Source organism: Stegostoma tigrinum, chromosome 30 (assembly GCF_030684315.1).
Source record: "Stegostoma tigrinum isolate sSteTig4 chromosome 30, sSteTig4.hap1, whole genome shotgun sequence".
In the NCBI taxonomy this organism is placed as follows: domain Eukaryota; kingdom Metazoa; phylum Chordata; class Chondrichthyes; order Orectolobiformes; family Stegostomatidae; genus Stegostoma; species Stegostoma tigrinum.
This window is the reverse complement of record NC_081383.1, coordinates 11,491,173-11,512,706: the sequence shown is the minus strand read 5'-3', so window position 1 is coordinate 11,512,706 and position 21,534 is coordinate 11,491,173. Positions and strand designations below refer to the sequence as shown.

Below are 21,534 nucleotides of genomic sequence, written 5' to 3'. Positions count from 1 at the left end.
CCCAGCTTTGATTCCACCTTCGGGCGACTGTCTGTGTGGAGTTTGCACATTCTTCATATCTCTCTGTGGGTTTCCTCTCATAGTCGAAAGACGTGCAGGTTAGGGTGGGTTGGCCATGTTAAACTGCCCATTGTGTCCAGGGATGTGTAGACTAGGGGGATTAACCATGGGTAAATGTAGGGTCACAGGGATACGGCCGGAAGGTGGAATAGGGTGGGATGCTGTTCAGAGGGTTGGTGTGGACTCAACTGGTTGAATGGCCTGCTTCCACACTGTAGGGATTCTGTGATTCTACTGTTAGGTGCGATGGGACATGTATTCATTTTAATGTTTTTTGTGATTGAACAGCATACTTTAGCTAATGAATCAATACATGATCACATTTGCTGCTCTGATCACTTGCTACCCTGTTAAAAAGACACTCAGAAGGGTCTAGGCGCGAAACGTCAGCTTTTGTGCTCCTAAAATGCTGCTTGGCCTTCTGTGTTCAGCCAGCTCCACACCTTGTTGAGTCAGCAATTACTATCTGACTTTGTCTCTCACATTCTTGTGAGGACATGTATAACTAATGCAGTCTCTGGTTCCAATCCCAGAGGGCTCCTTTTCTATTTTTAACTCATTTGTGGATGTAGGAATGATCATGAAGATCAGTACTTAAGGTCCATTGCTAAATACTTTCAAACTGAGTGACTTGCTAGACTATTTCAGTGGGCAATGAACCACATCACTGTGGGTCTGGAGTCATATGGGCTAAACTGGGTAAGGACAGCAGGTTTCCTTCCATCGAGGGCACTAGGGAACCAGATGGACTTTTGTAACAATCTGGTAGCTTTGTGGTGACCATTAATGAGATTATCCTTTGCTCCAGAGTAATTTTAAGTAATCAAATTTAAGTTTTTCCAGGTGCCATGTTCATGTCTCTGGCGATTAGTCCAAGCTTCTAGATTACCAGCCTAGTGTCATGACAACAAAGCAATTGTTGGACGCAAATATTGTCAGATTCTTGGGTGATCATGTCTTTGTGAGCATTGGTTAGCTCAGTTGATTGGAGTGTGGCGTAGAACAAACCAAAAGGTTGGGCTCGGTCCTTGTACCGGATGCGGTAGTTCATTGAGGACTGTCCCTTCGCTTTACCCTATCTTTGATTCAAAGTAGTGCCGCTCATGCAATATAACTGGGTTTTTTTTCTCCAATAACCCTTTGTGCACTTTGACTATGCACCTTGCATTCTCCTCCAATTTGTTGCTGGACTTTATGGGTACAATTCCAAAGTAAAAATGATTGGATCCTATCTGAGAGAGGCCAGCTCACTTGTATCCAAGCGGATATCTATATTAGATTGTTAATTAGTAACAGGAATGTTCAGAACATAACTGGATTTTAAAATGGGACCATCAAAATGCCAAAAGGATGATTTTCAATGAGTCACACACCCTTTTTTCTCACCCATGTCTTTTTTTTTGTTTGCTCCTTTACTTATCTCCTCAAAGTGATAACTTTCTATCTTTGTCTCTATAATAGCAGTTTTTGTTTTATTATTGCTTGAAGCAAATATTATTCTGCGTGGTTTGTTTTATCATTACTGCATGGTTACATTTTGTGAAATGGAACAGCAAATCATTTTAAAAGTACACCAAATCAATCAATACTTCACAGTTCTGAGAGTGAAACAAATGCTATGCTTGTAATGATTGGCTTGATTCATTTGGTTTGACCAAGTTCTTTATTCCCTGTCTCCAGCTGCATGACTAATGGCTGAAGATATTAGTGACACTTCATCAATCACATTTCACTGCACACGTTTAACAATATGCTCAGTCATCTATTCACTCTGCAGTTCTTGCTCTGCTTTGTTGCTTTCTCGTAGTAAAATAAATTGAGCAATTTCTCTTTCTTCTCTTGGGTGTCAGCCATGGCCAAGTTGATCACAAACCTTGGTTCAAATCCCACTCCAAGGCTTGAGCACCAAAACGGAGCCTGACGCTCCAGGGAAGTTGTGAGTGAGAGCTGCACTGTCAGAGGTGCTGTTTTCCAGATGACTCATTAAACCAGTGTGCAATCTGCTTTCTCGAGTGACTATGAAAGGTTCCAGATGGGAGCTGGAGCAAATCCATCTGCAGTATGTGCTGGTGGCTACAGAAGCTTTGCTTCAGAGTTGTTGAGCTGGATGCTGAGCTGCGGAGACTGTGTCACATTAGGGAAGGTGATGGTTACCTAAGTACATTGTAGCAGGAGGTAGTCACAGCCTTTAGGATAGGGCATTTTAATTTGATCATGGTCAGAGAGAGGGGACTGGAGCTGCAGGTGAAGTAGGTAACGGGACACAGAGAGAGGGAGTGCAGAATCCTCAGCCTTCACAACTGTCCAACAGGTCTGAAGGCCTTTCAGCTTGTTTGGATGAGGGAGGGTTGCAGGGTGAATAAGCTAATGACCATGGCAGCAGGGTCCAAAAAGCCATTCAAGTCGGGGGAAAGCAAAAGGAAATTTAGTGGCATTAGGAGACTGTATTGTGAAAGGGACTGACACTGTTCTCTGCACCAATGAGGCAGAGTCCAGAAGCCCGTGTTGCCTCTTGGTGCCAAAGTTCAGGACATGTCCTGAAGGTGGGTGGGGAACTATGTGGGAACAACCTGGTCCATAATGAAAACAATGACATAGGCAGGATACTGATAGAAGTAACAAAAATTGCTGAAAACGCTCAGCGGATCCGGCAGCATCTGCATAGAGAAGTCAGAGTTAACCTGTCGGGTCCAAAGATCCTTCCTCAGACCTGAGGTTCTTCATAGTGTGTAAGAGAAGCTAAGTGCCAAGCTAAGCATCAGAGCCACAAAGGTAATAATGACTGCACAATCTCTGGATTAATACCTGAGCCAAATGCAAGTTGGCATAGAGAAAATCAGGGTAGAGAAGTGAACACATGACTCAAAGACTGGTCGTGTAGAAGTGGGCTCCAGGTGGTGGGGCATTGAGACCAGTACTGAGAAACAGTAGTGCCTGTAAAATTGGGGCAGTCTACTCCTGACATTGCTGGGGCCAGTGTTCTCGTAGACCTGTTATTGTGCAATGGGATGGAACTAATTAATGATCATGCCCCGAGGTAGCAATAATCAAAATATGACTGAAATGTACATTCAGTTTGATGCAGAGAAAAATGGGTACAAGGCATAAATTTTAAACAAGTGCAGTTATGTAACATATGGCAGATGAACTGAACAGGCATTTTTCAGTCTTCACTGTGAAGAATGCAAATAAAATCTAAAAGAGAGCCATACTAGCCTTGAAACATGAATTTTGTTTCACTCTCTACAAATGTTGCCAGATTTGTTGAGTTTCTCCAACATTTTCTCTTTTAATGTCTGAAAATAAAACGTGCCTAGTTAGATCATTGATGTATTGATTTTAAATTTTCTTTAGACACGAGAGAAAGTCCCGTTAGGTTGCAAAACAGTGAATACAACTTCTCTATTTAAATGGGGAGGGAAGCTCAAAGAAGAAAATAGCAGGCCAGTTAGCTTAGTATCTGTCATAGGGAAATGTTAGAGTTATTATTAAACGTGCTGTTGCTGGGCAGTTATAGACAGGCTGTTCATTAGTTGCACCAGAAGATTATCAAGGCATTGTGACTCAAAACTTGCTTCTTTTCCTACCGTCTGTCCTGTCCATCGCTAAGGCTGGCAGAAATACTGAGACAGGTGAAGGATCACTCAGTCTCACTCTTCAAAACACCACCTTGACCAATTCCATGGAAAGGCTAAAGAATCTGCAATGGTTAATACACCAAGCACAAGCACAGGGCAAGATGAATCAGGATATTACAAGGAGCAACTCACTGGACACCTGCAAGACACTTCCTCTCATTAAAAGATGATGGGGTATAGTAATGCAGAGGTCCAGACTAAATCTTTCCGAGACATAAATTCAATTACAACCCCAGCAAGTGGTAGAATTTAAATTTAATTATTTAACTCTTGAATTAAAAGCTTGTCTCAGCAATACTGACCACGAGACTATCACCAATTGCTGTAATTACCCATCTGGTTCATTAATGTCCTTTAGGGAAGGAAATCTGCCATCCTTACCTTGTCAGGCATGTGACTCCAGACCCACAGCAATGGGGTTAACTCTTAGCTAATCTCTGAAATGGCTGAGCAAGTCTCTCAGTTTAATAACAATTAGGGATAGGTGCTTGAATGATGGGCTGTGCCCAGGGACACCTACAACTCAGGAAAGATGCATTTTTTAAAAAAACAATTACAGCAAAATAAAACAGGAGACTGCAGATGCTGGAGACGTGATACAGAAAGAGAAATTGCTAGAGGAACTCAGCAGATCTGGAAGAATCTGTGGAAAGGTTGGAGTCAGAGCATTAACACTGCTGCCTCTCCACAGATACTGCCAGACCTAGCGAGTTTCTCTGGGAGTTTCAGTTTTTGTTTAAAAAGAAATTCTTGGCTGTTGACAAGGAGCAAGAAGAGGTGATGCCTTGCTGCAAGTTAAAACTATCACATCTTTGATTAGCATTGTTGAAAAGAACACAGTCATTGGAACAGGAATTATCCCTTGATTACCTGTTAAGATTAAATCCCTAACGATGCTAGACTTAATCATATTCATGGATCGAGTGTCCAAGCCCGCTTGGGCAGTGAATTCCAAAGATTCCCAATGCTTTAAGATAAGGTTTTCAGACTAGGAGGCACACCTCTACCTTGAGAGGAGAGAGACTTTAAAAAAAGACATGGGGGCTTTTTTTTTACAGAGAGAGTGGTTTGCATATGGAAAGAACTTCCTGAAGGAGTGATGGTTGTGGGTACAATTCCAACATTTAAAATTTGGATAAGTACATGGATAGGAAGGGTTTGGAGGGATATGGGCTAGGTGCAGGTAGGTGGGACTATTTTAGTTTGGAATTATGGTCAGCATGGACTGGTTGGACCGAAGGGTCTGTTTGCGTGCTGTATGACTCTATGGCTATGTATCTATGTAACTGCTCCTCAGCTAAATGATCTGTCCTTATCCATTACATTCCCCTCCCCCTCTTGCCCTGTTTTGGACCTCTGTGACCAGCAGAAACAACTTCTCCACATCTATTCCATCAAACCCCCGCAGCATCTTAAAGCATAACCAATTTAAATTAAATAGCTGTGTACGTTGTGAAGCCACTTAATTCAGTCGTCCATTCAATCTTGCACGTTCCCTTTCCCCTGTTCTTTAGAGGAAAAAAACAAAATCTAACAATGGGATTTTGTTGCCTTTCATGCCTCAGCGATCATTTCAGCTCAAACACATTTTTCTCTGTTTTAAAAAGAAACTTGAGGCAGCAGTGGTTTACTTGTAGCTTTGACTATATTCTCAGGAGACAGGTAACAGTTATCTGTCCTATTACTGACTCCCCTGATCCAATTGAAGCAAGCTCAAGCAGAAACAGAATCATTTCACAGCTGGATAAATCATTTCCTCCTCAACTTACAGGCACGTTGCTCCTTACAATGTGTCCTTTGTGCTTAAGGCCTCACCAATAACTCAGATCTGACTTGTCCGACGGAAATACCGCAGTATATATTCACTTGTCCGAGGGCTGCAGACAGATGGGCAGCTGGCTTGTTGTTTCCCCTCCCCCCCTGTCAAGAGGTTACCCGCACAAGATGCCCACATAAATACAAAGGGGCAATTGAGCGTGCCAAATGGTCAGAGAAACATATGGAGACCATTTTAACCCCTTGTGCCTGTCCCCATCATTCAATGAGGCCATGATCTGTGGCATAACTCAGATTGTATCTCAGGTTCCAGCCTTGGCCTGTGCTGGGTCAGAGGAGCCAAGCTGAAGCGAGGGAATATGGAAGTGTCTTTAGTGTTCTGGGGAACAGGCCGTTAGCCAGGATTTTAACTGCTGATTGCTACCAGATGACCTCATTCAGCCTGAAAGTGTGGATGTGCATCCAAGATACTCCATAATCGAAAATTCAGCTGGCATCCAATGTGCTAGCATCTGATGACTAGCCACTTGGGTGAGACACTTTGGAGTGGTACTGGCAAACATGGAGCTGCCTGCACAGTGCAGTGCCCCTCCTGTTGAAGAAAAGGAGTGAATATTTCTTAAAATGATTTTAATCAGCCTGTTTCCATCATGCTGTGCTATACCTCCAAGGCAGTTGAGTTATTTGAACCTGGATCTCCTGACCTAGAGACAGAGACACTAGCCTTGTACCACAAGACCCTTGTGCATTCCTTAAAGCAAAGCAAGAGGGCTCTTGTGGTAGAGTCCCTGACTCTGGGTTAGAAGACCTGGGTTCAAGTCTCACCTGCTCCAGAGGCGTGTCATAACATGACTGAGCAGATTAATTAAGTATCTAAAACACAGCAAGAAGTTATCCATTACCATTGGTGACATTAGCAGTCATCCATTTAACATAACAGGCATGACTAGAGAATGCTGGAGAAACTTCATTAGGTCCAACAGCATCTTTTGCAGGAGAAACAGGATGAATGTTTCAAGTCTAATGACTTTTTTATATTTAACCTATTTTTCTAATCAACCTGTTCAAAGATGTATGGCACTCTGGAGTAGGAGGTTCTTGAGCCTGGTCCTCCAGCTCCAAAAATAGGGACACTACCACCATGCCACAAGAGGGTCATCCGGGATGACTTTTTAAAGACATTTTAACCCATTCATCTAATCAACCTTTTCAGAGATGAAAAGGCACACCTCTGGAGCAGGTTGGACTTGAACCCTGCTCTCTAGCCCAGAGGCAGAGCTCTGACATAAAAAAACTGAAACTATTCACTGTTTCTTCCTCCACAGATATTGGCAGAGCTGCAAAGTGTCTCCAGGACTCTCTGTGTTTGATTCAGATTTCCAGCATCCACAGTATTTTGCCTTTATTGACACAACATTCCCATAGCTCACCATTTTGACAGAGGGCAATGATCTGTTCACCAAACCATGATGCAGACTCAGACAAGGAAGGATATGTGTATTATTCCTGCAATGTCACCAGAACCTGCCTGTTTGCAGGAAATTAAATCTACACAATTGTATTTGCTTTAATAGGAGTGGTAGCGCAGATAAAGAATACATTTCCAGTGGAGATAGTAAGAACTGCAGACGCTAGAGTCAGAGATATCACAGTGTGTTCCTCCAGCTCCGTACATTTCCAGTGGAGACCGTGTTCCTTCCTTCAATATCAGACTGAGAAGCTGCTGTGAAATTACTCTGTCTGAAACTGAAAGCCTGCAACAAAAACTGAAAATGCTGGAGAAATTCAGCTGGTGTAGTAGCATCTGTGGAAGGAGAAAGCAGAGTTGACGTTTTAAGTCCAGTAACCCTCCTTCAGAACAGGACTTAAAACATTATGTCCGCATTCTTACCACAGCCACTACCAGACCTGCCAGGTTTCTCTCTGATGAAGGGTCTAGGCCCGAAACGTCAGCTTTTGTGCTCCTGAGATGCTGCTTGGCCTGCTGTGTTCATCCAGCCTCACACTTTGTTATCTTAGGTTTCTCTAGCAATTCCTGTTTTCATTTCAGCTCTCCGGGATCCACGGTTCTTTGTTTTATTACAGGGATACCTGCAGCTCCCTTTCCACAGATGCTGCTTGACCTGCTGAGTGTTTTCCGGTATTTTCTTTTTTAAAACATATTTCAAAGCATCAGCAATTTTATAAGGTATTTGGGAGTAGATGGAATATGTGACGTTCCTCACAGTTAATGAGCACCAAAGTCTAAGGGAGGTTGTGTAAGCCACGTAGCCACCAGTTTCGGTGTGAAGGTTGAAAGGAATGCTGACCTTTACAGAGCACTTCAATTAGGTTCGTGTTTGGACTGATTATCAAGCTAATGAGAAGCTATGTTGTCTTAATCAGTGTGAATGTATTGCATGTCTCAACAAGTGAAACTAAAGAAAACACCAGCTAATGAACAACAGTCTGGGTCATTCAGAAACTTTAAACTACCGCATCTGCTTAGTCAGCAGCAGTGACACTGTCAGAATCTAAATGAAAAGGGGAAAATGGCTGTTACCTGAAAGTTCAGTGTCTTGGTGTTTAGCACTGCTGACTCACAGTACTAGGGACTCAGGTGACATTTGTGTGGAAATTGCACATTCTCCCTGCGTCTGTGTAGGTTTCCTCCGAGCGCTCCAGTTTCCTCGCACAGTCCAAAAATTTGCAGGTTAGGGCGGATTGGCCATGCTAAATTGGCCATAGTGTCCAGGGATGTGCAGGCTAGGTGGATTAGACATGGTACAAACCCCATGCGGGGTTACAGGGCTAGGATGGGGAGGGTGGATCTGGGTGGTTTGCTCTTCAGAGGGTCACTGAAGACTTAATGGGCTGAATGGCCTCTTTCTGCACTGTAGGCATTCTAGGTACCCGCTGCCCCGCCTCCCCTTCCGTGACCTCAGGAATTAAGCCCATGTTTGACCTTCTCCATCCACCATCAAACCACACCGTTGAGTGATTATTTAGCACTCACTGAATGTCCTCAGCCTGCCTCCAGCCTGATTTACGTCGTTCCCTGGTTGCCTGAGAAAAGTCACAGCATGGGAAAATGAGGCAGGCTGCTCTTTGGGTTGTTGGGAGCAGGGATCCTCAATCTCCCCCAGTCGCTGTTTGTGGGATGGGATGAGGTAGTGGGGCCAATCAGGGAGGAGGGGGTGCACAGATGGAGGGTATGGGCACAGGTGAGAGGCTGCTGAAAATCAGCCCTCATGACCATGGCTCTGATCTCCCCATGACCCCACTCCGCGATTCCCAACTCCTACTCCCAACGACCCAACCCCCAACCCCAAAAAAAACATAGTGACTCACCTTCCGTTGTACCCAGTTTATAGCCTGGCTATGCAGAGACTCATGGGATTCACTGTATCAGGAGGACGTGTGCTGTTTGACAGAATTGAAGGATTATAATTTTAAAGTGGTCTCTTTTAACGGTGAAAGAATGTGCTGTGAAAGAGCTGCCTGAGGCTATTCTTTAATAGGGGCTGGGACTGCACATGTAAAGGGGAGCTGTGTATATTTTAATAAAGACCTGCTGCGTGCTCTGATGGTAAATAGACAGACCAGAAAACATCAGGAGAGTGGAGCTGGGTTAAATTTGTGAACAAGCTTCCGGATCCTCTAATCATAAGTAATACTTAGCACATGCATAAATGCACTGGTTAATTTCCACTTGCCCACAGGGGACGTCCTCTGGTAAATTTAGTTAATTGTCTGGAGGTTTCTAGGCCAGGGTCAATACTGTTATGATGGTTGCATGGCAACCAGGTTACTGTGTATGGCAGACCCAGCGCAGAAACTTTTTCACTGGGGAAAAGCACCTTAAGCATTTTGCTTTATACTGGAAGGAAGCAAAACTCTATTACCTGCTTATTAACAGAAAGGATTCAGCACCTCTTCAGACACAAGTTTTGTGAGCATTAAATTTGTAGCAATGTTAAACACGTAGGGTGTTATTTGAGGTAGTAATTTAAGTAAACTGAAATGATTATATTGTAGTTTGAACATGGGAAGTTGGCTCAAAGCCTTTAAACTATAGAGCCAGGCCTCCTGTCCTTGTAGCAGTCACAGAAACCCATGAAATTTCTACTACTGAAATAGGGAGGCTAGTTGTTCTGTAATGGTTAAATGATAAACAAAATGCTGTTTGTAGCCACAAGTTGCATTTCACATGGAATTCAGTAAAACATCCAGAGACACGTCACAGAAATAATATCAGACAAATGTTTTTCAGACAGTAGGAGAGCTGACCAAATGCTTGATCATGGAGATTGTTATTAAAGTGAAATGCAGAAGGACAGAAAGTTTTAAGGTGGGAATTTCAGAGCTTAGGCCCAGTCAGAAGGTCAAACGAGTAAAACTTGCGAGTGATACATACAGGTCCAACTTGTCTTGTATTTACAGATGAAACAAAACCTCAGAAAATTGGGAGTAGGATAATGTAGAACTCCAAAAGGACATTGACATGTTGATGGATTGGGCAAATAGGTGGCAGATAAAGTTCAATGCAAAGAAGTGTAAGGTGGCATACTTCCATGCAAAGAACAAGGAGAGACCGCATAAAATAGAAAGTACAATTGTAAAACGTGTGCAGGAGCAAAGAGACCTGGAAGTATGGTTATATTAGTCATTAAAGGTGGCCGGACAGGTAGACAGTGCTGTGAATAAAGCTTACAGTGTTCTCAGCTTCATTAACAGGGGCATTAAATACAAGAGCATGGAGGACATATGTAAGACAGTGGTTAGACCTCAGTTGTATGCTCTGGGCACAACATTAAAGGAAGGATGTGAATGCATTGGAGAAAGTGCACAAGAAGTTGACACAAATGTTTCCAGGGATAGACACTTCAGTTATGATGTAAGATTGGAGAAGTTGGGACTGAGAGGTGAAGGCTGATGTGAAATTGGATAGAAGCAAATTACTGCAGATGCTGGAATTTGTACTGAAAACGTAAAATGCTGGAAAGCACAGTGGGTCAGGCAGCATCTGCGGAGAGTGAGCAAGCTAACATTTTGAATCTAGATGACTCTTCGTCAGAACTGACACGAACTTTGATGAAGAGTCATCCAGATTTGAAATGTTAGCTTGCTATCTGACCCATTATGATTTGTATCCTTTTTTTGAGATTTGACATAAGTTTTCAAAATTATGAGGAATCTGGACAGAGTAGACAGAGTGAAACTGTAAATGAATCAAGAGTCAGACAACGTTTTTGCTCATGTGTTTTGCAAAAGAAGTAAAAATGAAGTGTGAAAAATCATTTTTAACAGTAAGTAGCTAGTTTCTGGAATGCATTGCTTGGAAGCATGTTGGAGGCAGTTTCAACATAAAGAGAACATTAGGAAATTATTTAAATAGCAACAATGTACAAGGTTATATGGAAAAGGCAGGAGATTGGCACTTAACCAAAACGGCCAGAGTAAGTACCATCCTTCCCTGGGTCTGGCCTACATCTGACTCCAGATCATCAGCAATGCCCCCTGAAGTCATGTAGCAGACCAAGGGAAATTAGGGGGTGACAACAAAGATGGGCTGAGTCAGCATTGCTGTCATCTGATTAAAGAGTTACAAAAAAAGCTGATGCCTTTGTTGAAATTGTTTGAAGGAAACATGTCATGTAATCAGCGCTGACAACAATTTCTGCCTTATATTCAGAATGAGGTCCAAGATCTGAAAGCTATATTGCTGTCATGTCGTTTTTAGAGATCTCTATTGGAAAATAAGGGAATCGTGTTTACCAAACTGCAGAAATATTTCACGGTTTCAAATCACTTTGAGACATCCTGGATAGCACTGGATTTTGTTCTTTCTTCTTGGTTATTGGAAGCCTTATTTTGCCCTCAGAGTACACTAAAGTGCCTTCCTGCCTGATAATTGCTTTGGAAACACTGGCTATAGTAATTTCAAATCTGAGTTAGATAATTGTGGGTTCAGGTCCTGCTCCAGAGACTGGGCTGATATTTGATGCAGTGGTGAGGGTGTACTGCATTGTCAGAGGTTCTGCCTTTCAGATGAAATGTTAATCCAAGGTCCCGTCTGCCCTTTCAGGTGGATGTCAAAGATTCCATGGCACTATTTTGAAAAAACGCAAGGAAATTATTCTCAGCACTTTGATAAAAAATTTATCTATCAATCAATTTTATTTGGACATTGCTAATTATGGGAGCTTGCTGTCCACAAATTGGCTGGTGCATTTCTTACATCATTTTATTTATTTAATGATGTGAGCTTTGCAGGTGAAGTCAACATTTATTGCCCAGAGAGCTGTTACAAGTAAAGTATACTGCTGTGGATGGCAAATTTCCTTTCCCTAAAGGGCATTCATAAATCCATGAGTTTTTCCTCAACAGTAGTTACCTTGGGCTGTTTTCCTTTTCATTGAATTTAAATTTCACCATCTACAGGATTTGAACCAGTGTCCCCAGAACATTAATGTGGGATTACCAGTTCTGCAACATCATCCCTAACAGCAAGAGTGCTTCAACATTATTTTGTTGCCTCTAAAGCACTTTGGGTTGTCATCATCATTAGCTGTCCTTCAGTTTGAGGGTGACTTGGTACTATGTGTCTCTGGGATTTTTGTTGAATGAAAAGTTGTGCGTGCTGCAGTCATGAAATGTATTATATAAATGTAAGTCTGCTGTTGATGGACAAATGCATATAATAATGATAAAAATGATAATAATCCTGTAATGGAAAATCCATTTTCAGCATGGAAGCACAGTGGTTAGCACTGCAGCCTCACAGCACCAGGCACCTGGGTTCAATTCCAGCCTTGGGCAACTGTCTGTGTGGAGTTTGTATATTGTACCCATGTGTGTGCAGGCTTCCTCTGGGTGCCCCATTTCCTCCCACAGTCCAAAGATGTGCAGGCTAGGTGGATTGGCCGTGCTAAATTGCTCATGGTGGCCAGGAATGTGCAGGTTAGGGGAATTGGCCGTAGGAAATACAGGGTTACAGGGACAGGGTAGGAAGGTATGTCTGCGTGAGATGCTTTTCAGAGCTTCAGTGTGGACCTTTTGGGCTGAAGGGACTGTTCCCACACTTAGAATCATGATTTAAAGCAACTGGCCTCTGTACAGAAACTCTATCCTGCTGTCTGGATCATTGAAATTATACAACTGACTAAAATAATTATGTCATACTAACTCATCAATTGATGCTACATACATTAAACAAATTCCACTGATATCCCTGTATGTCCTTTTACATTCTTTCTTCACCAAATAAGAAACATAATTCCCCTTTGAGAAATATTATACTGCTTGCTTCAAGAAACACTTGTGGTAAAGCGTCCCAACGTTCAATATTCTCTGTGTAGAAAGGATAACCTTAATCTAGCTTTAGCCTTGAGTTTGTGCCACCTCATTCCAACATAGGCAACCTTTTGCTATTTATCCTACAAGAAATGTTCACAGCCTACAGAAACAATATCTATCTACCCCGCTCCCCCCCCCCCCCCCCCAACCCCCGGCTCTCATGTTCCAACAAAAATAGCTTTCTTCTCATTATGATTTTTTTTGTTATTAATGTTTATTTTTCTTGAACACTAATTATACTGTTTCTCCTTAGGCCTGTTCCTCTTCCTGTGGCCTCCACTTGGCAAGTATCAAAAGCAGCTTGATTCACATCAAGAGTTCAATTGTGTGGAGAATAATGGGCTCAGAACCGAGTCTCATTGCAGTCGGTCGTCACCTCACAGAAAAATTACTATTTGCAGTCACAGCTCTCTACGAAAGTGCAATCATTATTCCTAGTAACTTGTAAAATGAGCATCTGCAGATGCAATTAGCATTGCAACCAGTGCAGTTACCCTTTTATTATCTGCCCTTAGCACCATACTGCATGCAGCATCATGGGTGGCACAGTGGCTCAGTGGTTAGCACTGAAGCCTCTCAGCGCCAGGGACCCAGGTTCGATTCCAGCCTCGGGCAACTGTCTGTGTGGAGTCTGCACATTCTCCCTGTGTCTCTGTGGGTTTCCTCTGGGTGCTCTAGTTTCCTCCCACAGTCCAAAGATGTGCAGGCTAGGTGGATTGGCCATGCTAAATTGCCTATAGTATTCAGGGATGTGTGGATGGAATGTCTGGGTGGGATACTCCAAGGGGCGGTATGGACTTGTTGTGCCAAAGGGCCTGTTTCCACACTGTAAATTAGATTACCTAATCACAGAACTAGACACTAGAGCCTTAGGTTCTGAGAAATTGGGTTCAAATCCCACTGTAACAACAAACGGTGAAATTTAAATTCAATAAAAAGCTACGCCAGTGGTGACTATTTAACCACAGTTGATTGTAAAAACTCCTCTGGTTCATTCATGCCCTTTAAGAAATTTGCCATCATTACCTGATCTGGCTTACATGTGACTTCAAACCCACAACAATGTGGTTGACTTTTAACTGTCCTTTCAGCAATTAGGGATGGTCAATAAATGCAGGTCTAGCCAGAAATGCCCCATCTCATGAATGAAAATAAAACAGAGGGAACACATCAAATTGTGATCTAACCATAATCTAAATGGATAACAGAACATGCTTCCTAGTTCCTAAGCGTTGCCCTACCTAATCATTTATCACTTCCAAGGCCAGAAGTGCCAGGGCAATTGTATTGCATTTTATGTCAATCCTGCTGTGACTAACAGTCATGTCTCTCCTCACCTGTATGACCATTCACCACACTAGATAGTGTATTTATTCATTAGATGTTTTAGATATTATGCAATTTACATCCTTAGCCATGGCTGCTTTTTAGAGTTTAACTGTATGAAAAGGCTATGTTCCTGATCAATATTCATGAAGTTTGCATTCAAATGGCAGCTAATGCATGTGGGGCAACAGGTTTGTCATTCTGGATATCTGAGGAACAGCTAGAGAAGAAGGGCTGGTCCCATTGGCTTAATGCGGGAATTCATTCCTGGAGTATAGAAAATGCAACTTCTTAAAACTACATTTCATTTCCTTTCCATTTTCAAGTTAATGTTTACATTTTTTAGGTGTTCAACCTCCAAAATGCACTCTTCCTACAAAGAATTTCATATTTAACAATATTACATGGAATTACAGGGAGGAAGAAAATCTAAATACAGGTTATTTAGGGAAACCACTCCATGCTAAGTTTGCACAAACCTTATCTGATCTTTTCTTATCTAACTCTGTCAGAATAACTACATTATTTTCTCCATCATGTTCAGACCTAGCCTCCTGTTAAATACATCCATACAATTCAATGTGACTACTCCTTGTAGCAGCAAGTATCACTTTGTCACCACACACTGTCTGAAAAACAATTTGATTTTTGCTTAGAAATTAAAGTTGGTAACTGTAAAAAAAACATCAGAAGGCAGATATATAACTCATTATATAGCAGCTCTAAGATATTCTTTATATGACTTGGTGTCATACTTTATAATGACTACAGTCAGTATTGCAGTGAGGCAGATTGGAAAGAGTGGCCTGTATTCCGCATCACAGTGAGGCAGACTGAGAAGAATAGCCTGCAGTCAACATAGCAGTGAGGCAGACTGGGAAAAGGGGCAGTCTCTGCATTTGTTTTAGATTCCCAGGATCTGCAGTATTTTGTCTTGACCCAATAATTCATTTTTCAGATGTCCCAGACCTCCTGCTCTGTCCTTGTGAAAGGTATGGCCCCAATTAAGGTTCATGTTTGAACTATATATTATCACATTGGCACATCCTGTGGAAGAATCAGCGTCTGAAGAACTCTAATCTTCAACCAGAAAACACAATCAGTAAAGCAATTCAATCATCTGTTATACAATTTTCTAATTTATTATAATCACTTGTCAGAAATCTTTGCAGACTTCTTCACAAGCATATTCTAATACCCCTATTTGATCCACACTTAAGAAACTTAACATGTCTTAATCTTTTCCAGGTGTTGTAATAGGGTCCCTGTCCCGGCTTTGTTCTACAGCAATTGATCCCTTAGACACCAATGTTCGCGCTGTTCTTATCCATCAGAGATATGTTGGCAACTCCATTGAACAGTTTACACTCTACTTTATCAACATGGCTGTAATGGCAACTTATCTTCACCAGGAGCACCTGAAGATCATTCCCATATTAGCAGGACTCTTTGCAGTGGCAAGGTGAAAAACAATATTAAATAGACACTGTTAGTTTTAATATTATTTCTTTAGAGCTAAAGGATACAGAGTTCTCCAAATGTACTGCTCAACGTGGTTCTGAGTACATGGATCAGAACGTCCAAACTCCATCTTTGTTTTGTGATGTGTTTGTTCATTGTAGGTGGGGGAGGAATAGGACCTTATAATTGGCATCCAGTAACCTTGGGAATAAAATCTACTGCTAATCCACCCCTGGATTATGGAAAGTGCTGATCTGATGATGCCTTCCACAAATAAAATAGCAACCTCACATCATTGTTCAACACAAGAAAAATGTCCACTTCTAAAAGAATTGTCATGGTGGATGCATTCTTACTCTAAACTCATTAGTCACTTTGGGGTTGAAAACATTCCAAATAGCAGAGATCGACAATATATTGACATGAAAATGTCTTTGAACTTTTTTTGGAACATAAAGCTAGTTTCAGTGATCGTGACTACAAGACTATCATTAATTGTCATTAAAAAAACTATCAAAAAATTGTTCCTTAGAGAAGTAAGCCTGCCACCTTTGTCTGATCTGGTTTACCGGGTGAGTCCCGACTACAGCAAAGTCATTGACTCTTAACTGCCTCTGAAACATCCATGGATGCAACTCAGCGCAAGGTCAACTAGAGATGGGTAACAAATGCCCTGCCAGCAACACCATCCCGTGAAAGAATAAAAACTAAAAATACAGAAAATTATTAGAGAAGGCAACAGAATGTCACTCATTACACACACACAGCCAGAAAGCAAGTCATATATCCCATCTAAACTTAGTGTTCCATATCGAACTTAAGGTGCCTGATAATCTGCTGTTGGAAGTAGTACAGTGCGGATTTACTAGACTCCAAATTGTGAATTAAATGAATAGATTGCACAATCAAGGTTTGCATTCTTTGTAATTTAGAGGGCTACAGGGTAATTTGATTGAAGCTTTCAAGGTCTAAAAGGGAACAGTATTGATTGACAGAATAATTTTCACTGGTTGTTGAACCTTAGACTTGGGGAATTGTTTAAAAGTTAGAGACAGACTTTTCAAAAATGAAACTGAAATGCTTTTATTCAGAAAGGCTGGTAGAATTTTGGAATTCTTCTCTGCTAGGAGTAACTGATGACAGGTCAATTGTTAACTGTAAATCTGAGTGATAACTTTCTGTTATCCAACAGCTATGGACTAAAATGGGTACATAGAGTTAGGTCACAGATCAGCCATGACTTTAATTGAATGGTGGAGCAGATTCAAGGGACACAATGGTCTCCTTCTGTTCCAATGTGGTAGGTCCTCTTTAAATTGCTTCTGCCTTTCAAAAACAGTATATTGTAAAGGACAGTTTTACTGAATTAAGAGTTGGAACTATATCAGGACTTCAGGAATGATTTATGACTGGCCACCCTGACTAGTTATGCAATGTGTAAAGCCAAGGTGTACACTTTCTAATGTTAATAGAAAACTGGAATGCACCAGTAAAGTATGTATTTGCTGCTAATAGGAACTTTAGAGCCTATTAGGATACACGCATGTATTTTATTAGAGTCCTAGGGACAAAACAGCACATATTTACCCAGTTAATGAGATCCTGAAATACACAAGGACAAGCTTACAAAGCTATTTAAAGACACAAACAAATGTGAAAACATGAAGAAATTATTAACTGCAGCTAATTCTGACTCAAATAATCACAGAAAGCCCAACATGCAAGTTTATTGGAGCTAGTTGGCCACATTGCAGCAGATATTTCCAATCTCATCTTGTCCAGTAGTTTTTAATATTTTTCCTCAAGTGTTTGTCTGATTGCCTCTTAAGTGTTGCCAGATAATTGAGATTGAATTAGCACAAGTTAATGTGTTCCATTTCTAATCATCACTTGTACGCAATAATCTTTCATTGCACCAGTAATCTATTCCCAATTTTATACCTCATTATTCCCATTTAACACAGCAGTGGAAATAATTTACTATTAAATTTTCATTTAGATTTTGAACACTTCTGTTGGTTCTTTTCTGATTCTTTCAGTGAAACTCGTTTATAGTCTTATTCAAAGCTAGAGAACTGTTAGAGAGGGTAATAGATTCCATCATTTTCTTTAATGCTCTCCATCAAACACAATGCATGTCAATTTATATGGACCAGATATGTGCACACACACACACAATACAACATAAATCTGCTTGAAATTTGAAGTAAAAACACGCAACGTTTGTCAGGTCTGGGAACATTTGCACAGAGAGTGAACATTTAAAGGTCACTAACCTTTCAACAGAACCACAGACCCAGATGGATACTTTGTATTTACACACTAGTCGAAAGAGGTTTATGACATACCTATGACAGGAACCTCACTGATACAAAGTTTATTGTGCATTTCTTACAGACTGATATATTGGATTACAGCTGGATTAGGCAGTGCCTATCGTGGATTTGGATTTGGGCTGACATTTTTCCCAACCTTGGCGATGGTAGCCTACAATTTATACTGCATGTATGAACTGGGACTCGATCATTACTTTATCCCTGCTGAGAATGGAGGGCCCACACGAGCTCCAGCACCAAGACTGAGATGGTGGGGTCTGGCAGGTTGAATAGTATCCTTGCAAAAATAAAAAATCACACGACATCATGGAAGATTAGACTAGTGTACTATGTGAATGAATGCAAGGAGAACACTAGCAAGGACCACACTGCTAGTGTGGCTTATTGCAGTTTTAAAACTGCAAGTATCAAACAGGATGCAATCTTGCGACTGTTTTAACAGAAATTCAATTATTCTGGAGTTGAGTCTAACTATGAAATTATTGAAACGATGATATTGTTCTCCATCTCACTGCCCTTGTTTAATGTCATCTAGCCATAATTATCTGTTATATGTTTTCTTCCATTTTGCACAATTAGCTGACAACTACATTTTCAATTGTAGCTTAAAGAGTCAATTAAGTGTAAATTTTACAGATATTTATATACAAGCAATTATATTCAACTTTGCTATTAAATTGAGATTGTTACTCCTGTTCCTGATGAACAATGGCTTAAGCATAGCCCTAGCAAAGTTAACCACACAATTCCTTTTCAATGATCCACCACATAGTGAGTTGTGAACATATTCTTAAAAAGAAAGTCTTCACTATGGATTAGTTATGTTTCAGAAACTATTGAAGAGGTTCCCAAAACAAGGCCATTATAGGTTATTGTGTAATTGCCAGGGTTAAACCACAATGATTCAATGCTTGAGACCTATATTTATTGTCAATTTGACTCTGCCTGATGACACAAAGCTTAAAGTTGCCTGGTATAGGAACCTTAAAATTTTATTGTAAGTACTTAGCTATATGACCGAGCACAAGAGTAGGAGATTTCCAGTATTTAGTAAAAGATTAATAGGTGAGAAATGTACAATTATACTCAGGAAGCCCTTCATTATTTAACTGGGTTGAGATATCTCAGGGCTATAATTACTGTAAAATCCAGCATAAAAGTACTAGCAACATTTACCTTGGCTGGTAGAAGTGGTGTAAGTCACTACCAGTCATGCATGCTGTATAAACCCACATCGTCTGCAATCTATGCAGATTGTATGGTAACAAGAACCACATATAATGAAGGATAAACTGTATATGTTTCCTTACTGCAAGAAAGAATACCCAAAGCACCTAGATTATTAAAAGTAAATTTTTAAATTCTGGCTAATAGTGGAGTCTTTACTGTAGACCAGGATTTACTGAACTGAACTGATTCTCCTTCAATTTGATGGCGTCACAAGTTGATTGTTGACTGTGTTGCACATGTTACTTGTCTATGTCATTGCGTTATTCAGTCCAACAGTTCAGATCCATTTTCACTTCAGTAACATGAGGAGATAGCTAATTCACAACCTAAAGGGAAGGATGCCGGTCCAACAATTCTGAATTTCCAACATTACAGATATTTTTAGGAAGGGTTAATATAAATAATTTATAAGTATGCTATTACAGGGTATATTTGAGATGTTTATGTTTTTGAAGACATTAATGTAATATCAAGCCAGATATATACACACCACATCACCACTAAGCATTCTTATTGATTGCAATAAAAGGGTATTTTTCATAGTGGAGTTCAAAAGGAAAGCTATCAATACATCAAGCTGGCTGTTTTTCAGACCTCTTGTGGTTTGAAACGGTCTTGTTTCTCTACAAAAGTATTATGCTGAAAAACAAGATAACTCTGGACAAAAACAAAGAGATTCAGTACTTTTGGGATTTAACCAGAATTTCCTCATTCAATCCTGGTACTACAGATCAATCTTCCTTTACCTTGAAATCTAGGCACAGGGCTGAAAAACGTAGCATTGAGAGCTGTCAAGTCTGGAAACAGACGTGTAGGGAAACTAAGAAGTGGTGATTACACAATGCCAACCTTGAGTTTATAAACCCGAAGATCGGAGAACAGTACTCTGTGGAGTCATAAAGAGTTGACAGTGTCGTAGTTCCAGAAAACAACAGATTACAGTATGATTCCATATATTGAGTCTTGATTTGAACACTAAGGAGAAAGAGTATTTGTTAAATCATTGATCATTCATGAATATTGGGAATAATTTCATCGAAGACCATAACATAAGATATACTGATTACCCTTTTCTCCTGGATAATTTGTCCACAATAGTGAATTGTGTTTTATTTTAATATTGACCGAGCTGTAACTTAAAAGAAGTACATTTAAGAATTGAATATTAGCCATTTTCATATGAAGTGTTTAGATATGTTTCTGCATAGGAGTTTGGTCCATCCATAAAACTTGGTGAATTAGTTATGTATTTTATCTAATATAGTGAAGACTGAAAATATCTAATAAAGCTACTGCATTGTGAACAGTGCTTTGCACAGCCATTCATGTGATTCTCACCAAGAATGATACTGTACATTTTTATAGCTAATGAGTTATAAATAAAAACATAACAAGAGCGAGCAGAAATAGGCCATTTGATTTAATGAGCTTGCTCCACTATTCAGCACGATCATAATGGTAATGTTGCTCTCTCTCAAAAATGTACAGCGCATTGATTTTTTTTTAAGCATTGCTACTTATTATAATAACTCGGGGGTCACCTGGGATGCTAAATACTGCTACATTGTTGACTTCGCCAGATCTGTTGTTGCATTTATTGGTCCAGGTTCTTCTCATCCCTGGGATGTTTCTGGACCCTGAACTTGTTGGGGGGGTGGGAGGGGGGGGTGGGGAGAGGAGTGTAAGAAAGACAGAACACGTGGGCTTCTTGTACTAGGAATAACTCATGCAATGGGTTGACAATCCATTGTCATATCTGGTGGTAGGTACAAATCAGTAGGAGATTGCTGTCACTTGACAGAATCTGGGTGGGATGAGATTAACCTGTTGGTTGCAGATACGCATCTGCAGCAAAAACCAATCCACAGGAAACCAATGACTCGTGTACACACCCATAGCAATGGAAACATCATTGATTCAGGAAATAAGAGCTCTTTGGAGGTTTGGGTTGAGGCATATTGATTTGGAAAAATCAAAAAAGTCTGACTGAGTCAGCAATACACTGCTTCTGAGTCAAAAGTTTATGACTTCAACTTCCATTCTAGAGACTTAAGCACAAAATCCAGGTTGACATTCTAGTGCAATGTTGAAGGAGTGTTAATCTACCAAAGATTCCAGCTTTCAGATGAAATATTAAACCAAGAAGCCTGCTCTTTCAGATGGATATAAAGTATCCCATGGCACTATTTCAAAGGAAGATTAGCCCTAGTGTAAAGGCAAACACTTAAGTCTCTAACTATCTGAACACAATTACTGTTGCTTGTGAAGAAATTAGCTACCATAGTTCCTACATTACAACTGTGACTAGAGTCAAAGCCATTTAGAAGCACTTTCCTTGTACTACTCAAATGTGTGATGCTGAATTCAGT

The 21,534-nt window shown here is 40.6% G+C and overlaps 1 protein-coding gene across 9 annotated transcripts in view; it reads left to right on the top strand.

Moving 5' to 3' along the window:
* LOC125465937 (uncharacterized) overlaps positions 1–20,561 on the top strand; it is a 152,401-nt gene extending 131,840 nt beyond the window's left edge. For 8 of the 9 annotated variants that reach the window (XM_048559964.2, XM_059638525.1, XM_059638524.1 and 5 more), the window contains 3 exons: positions 13,066–13,095; positions 15,387–15,600; positions 17,997–20,561. In XM_048559964.2, the coding sequence (XP_048415921.1) occupies positions 13,066–13,095; positions 15,387–15,600; positions 17,997–18,204 (452 nt within the window). In that variant the 3' untranslated portion in view covers positions 18,205–20,561. The remainder of the gene's footprint in view (positions 1–13,065; positions 13,096–15,386; positions 15,601–17,996) is intronic. The other variant, XM_048559961.2, reaches the window with a different exon arrangement.
* Positions 20,562–21,534: the final 973 nt, after the last annotated feature.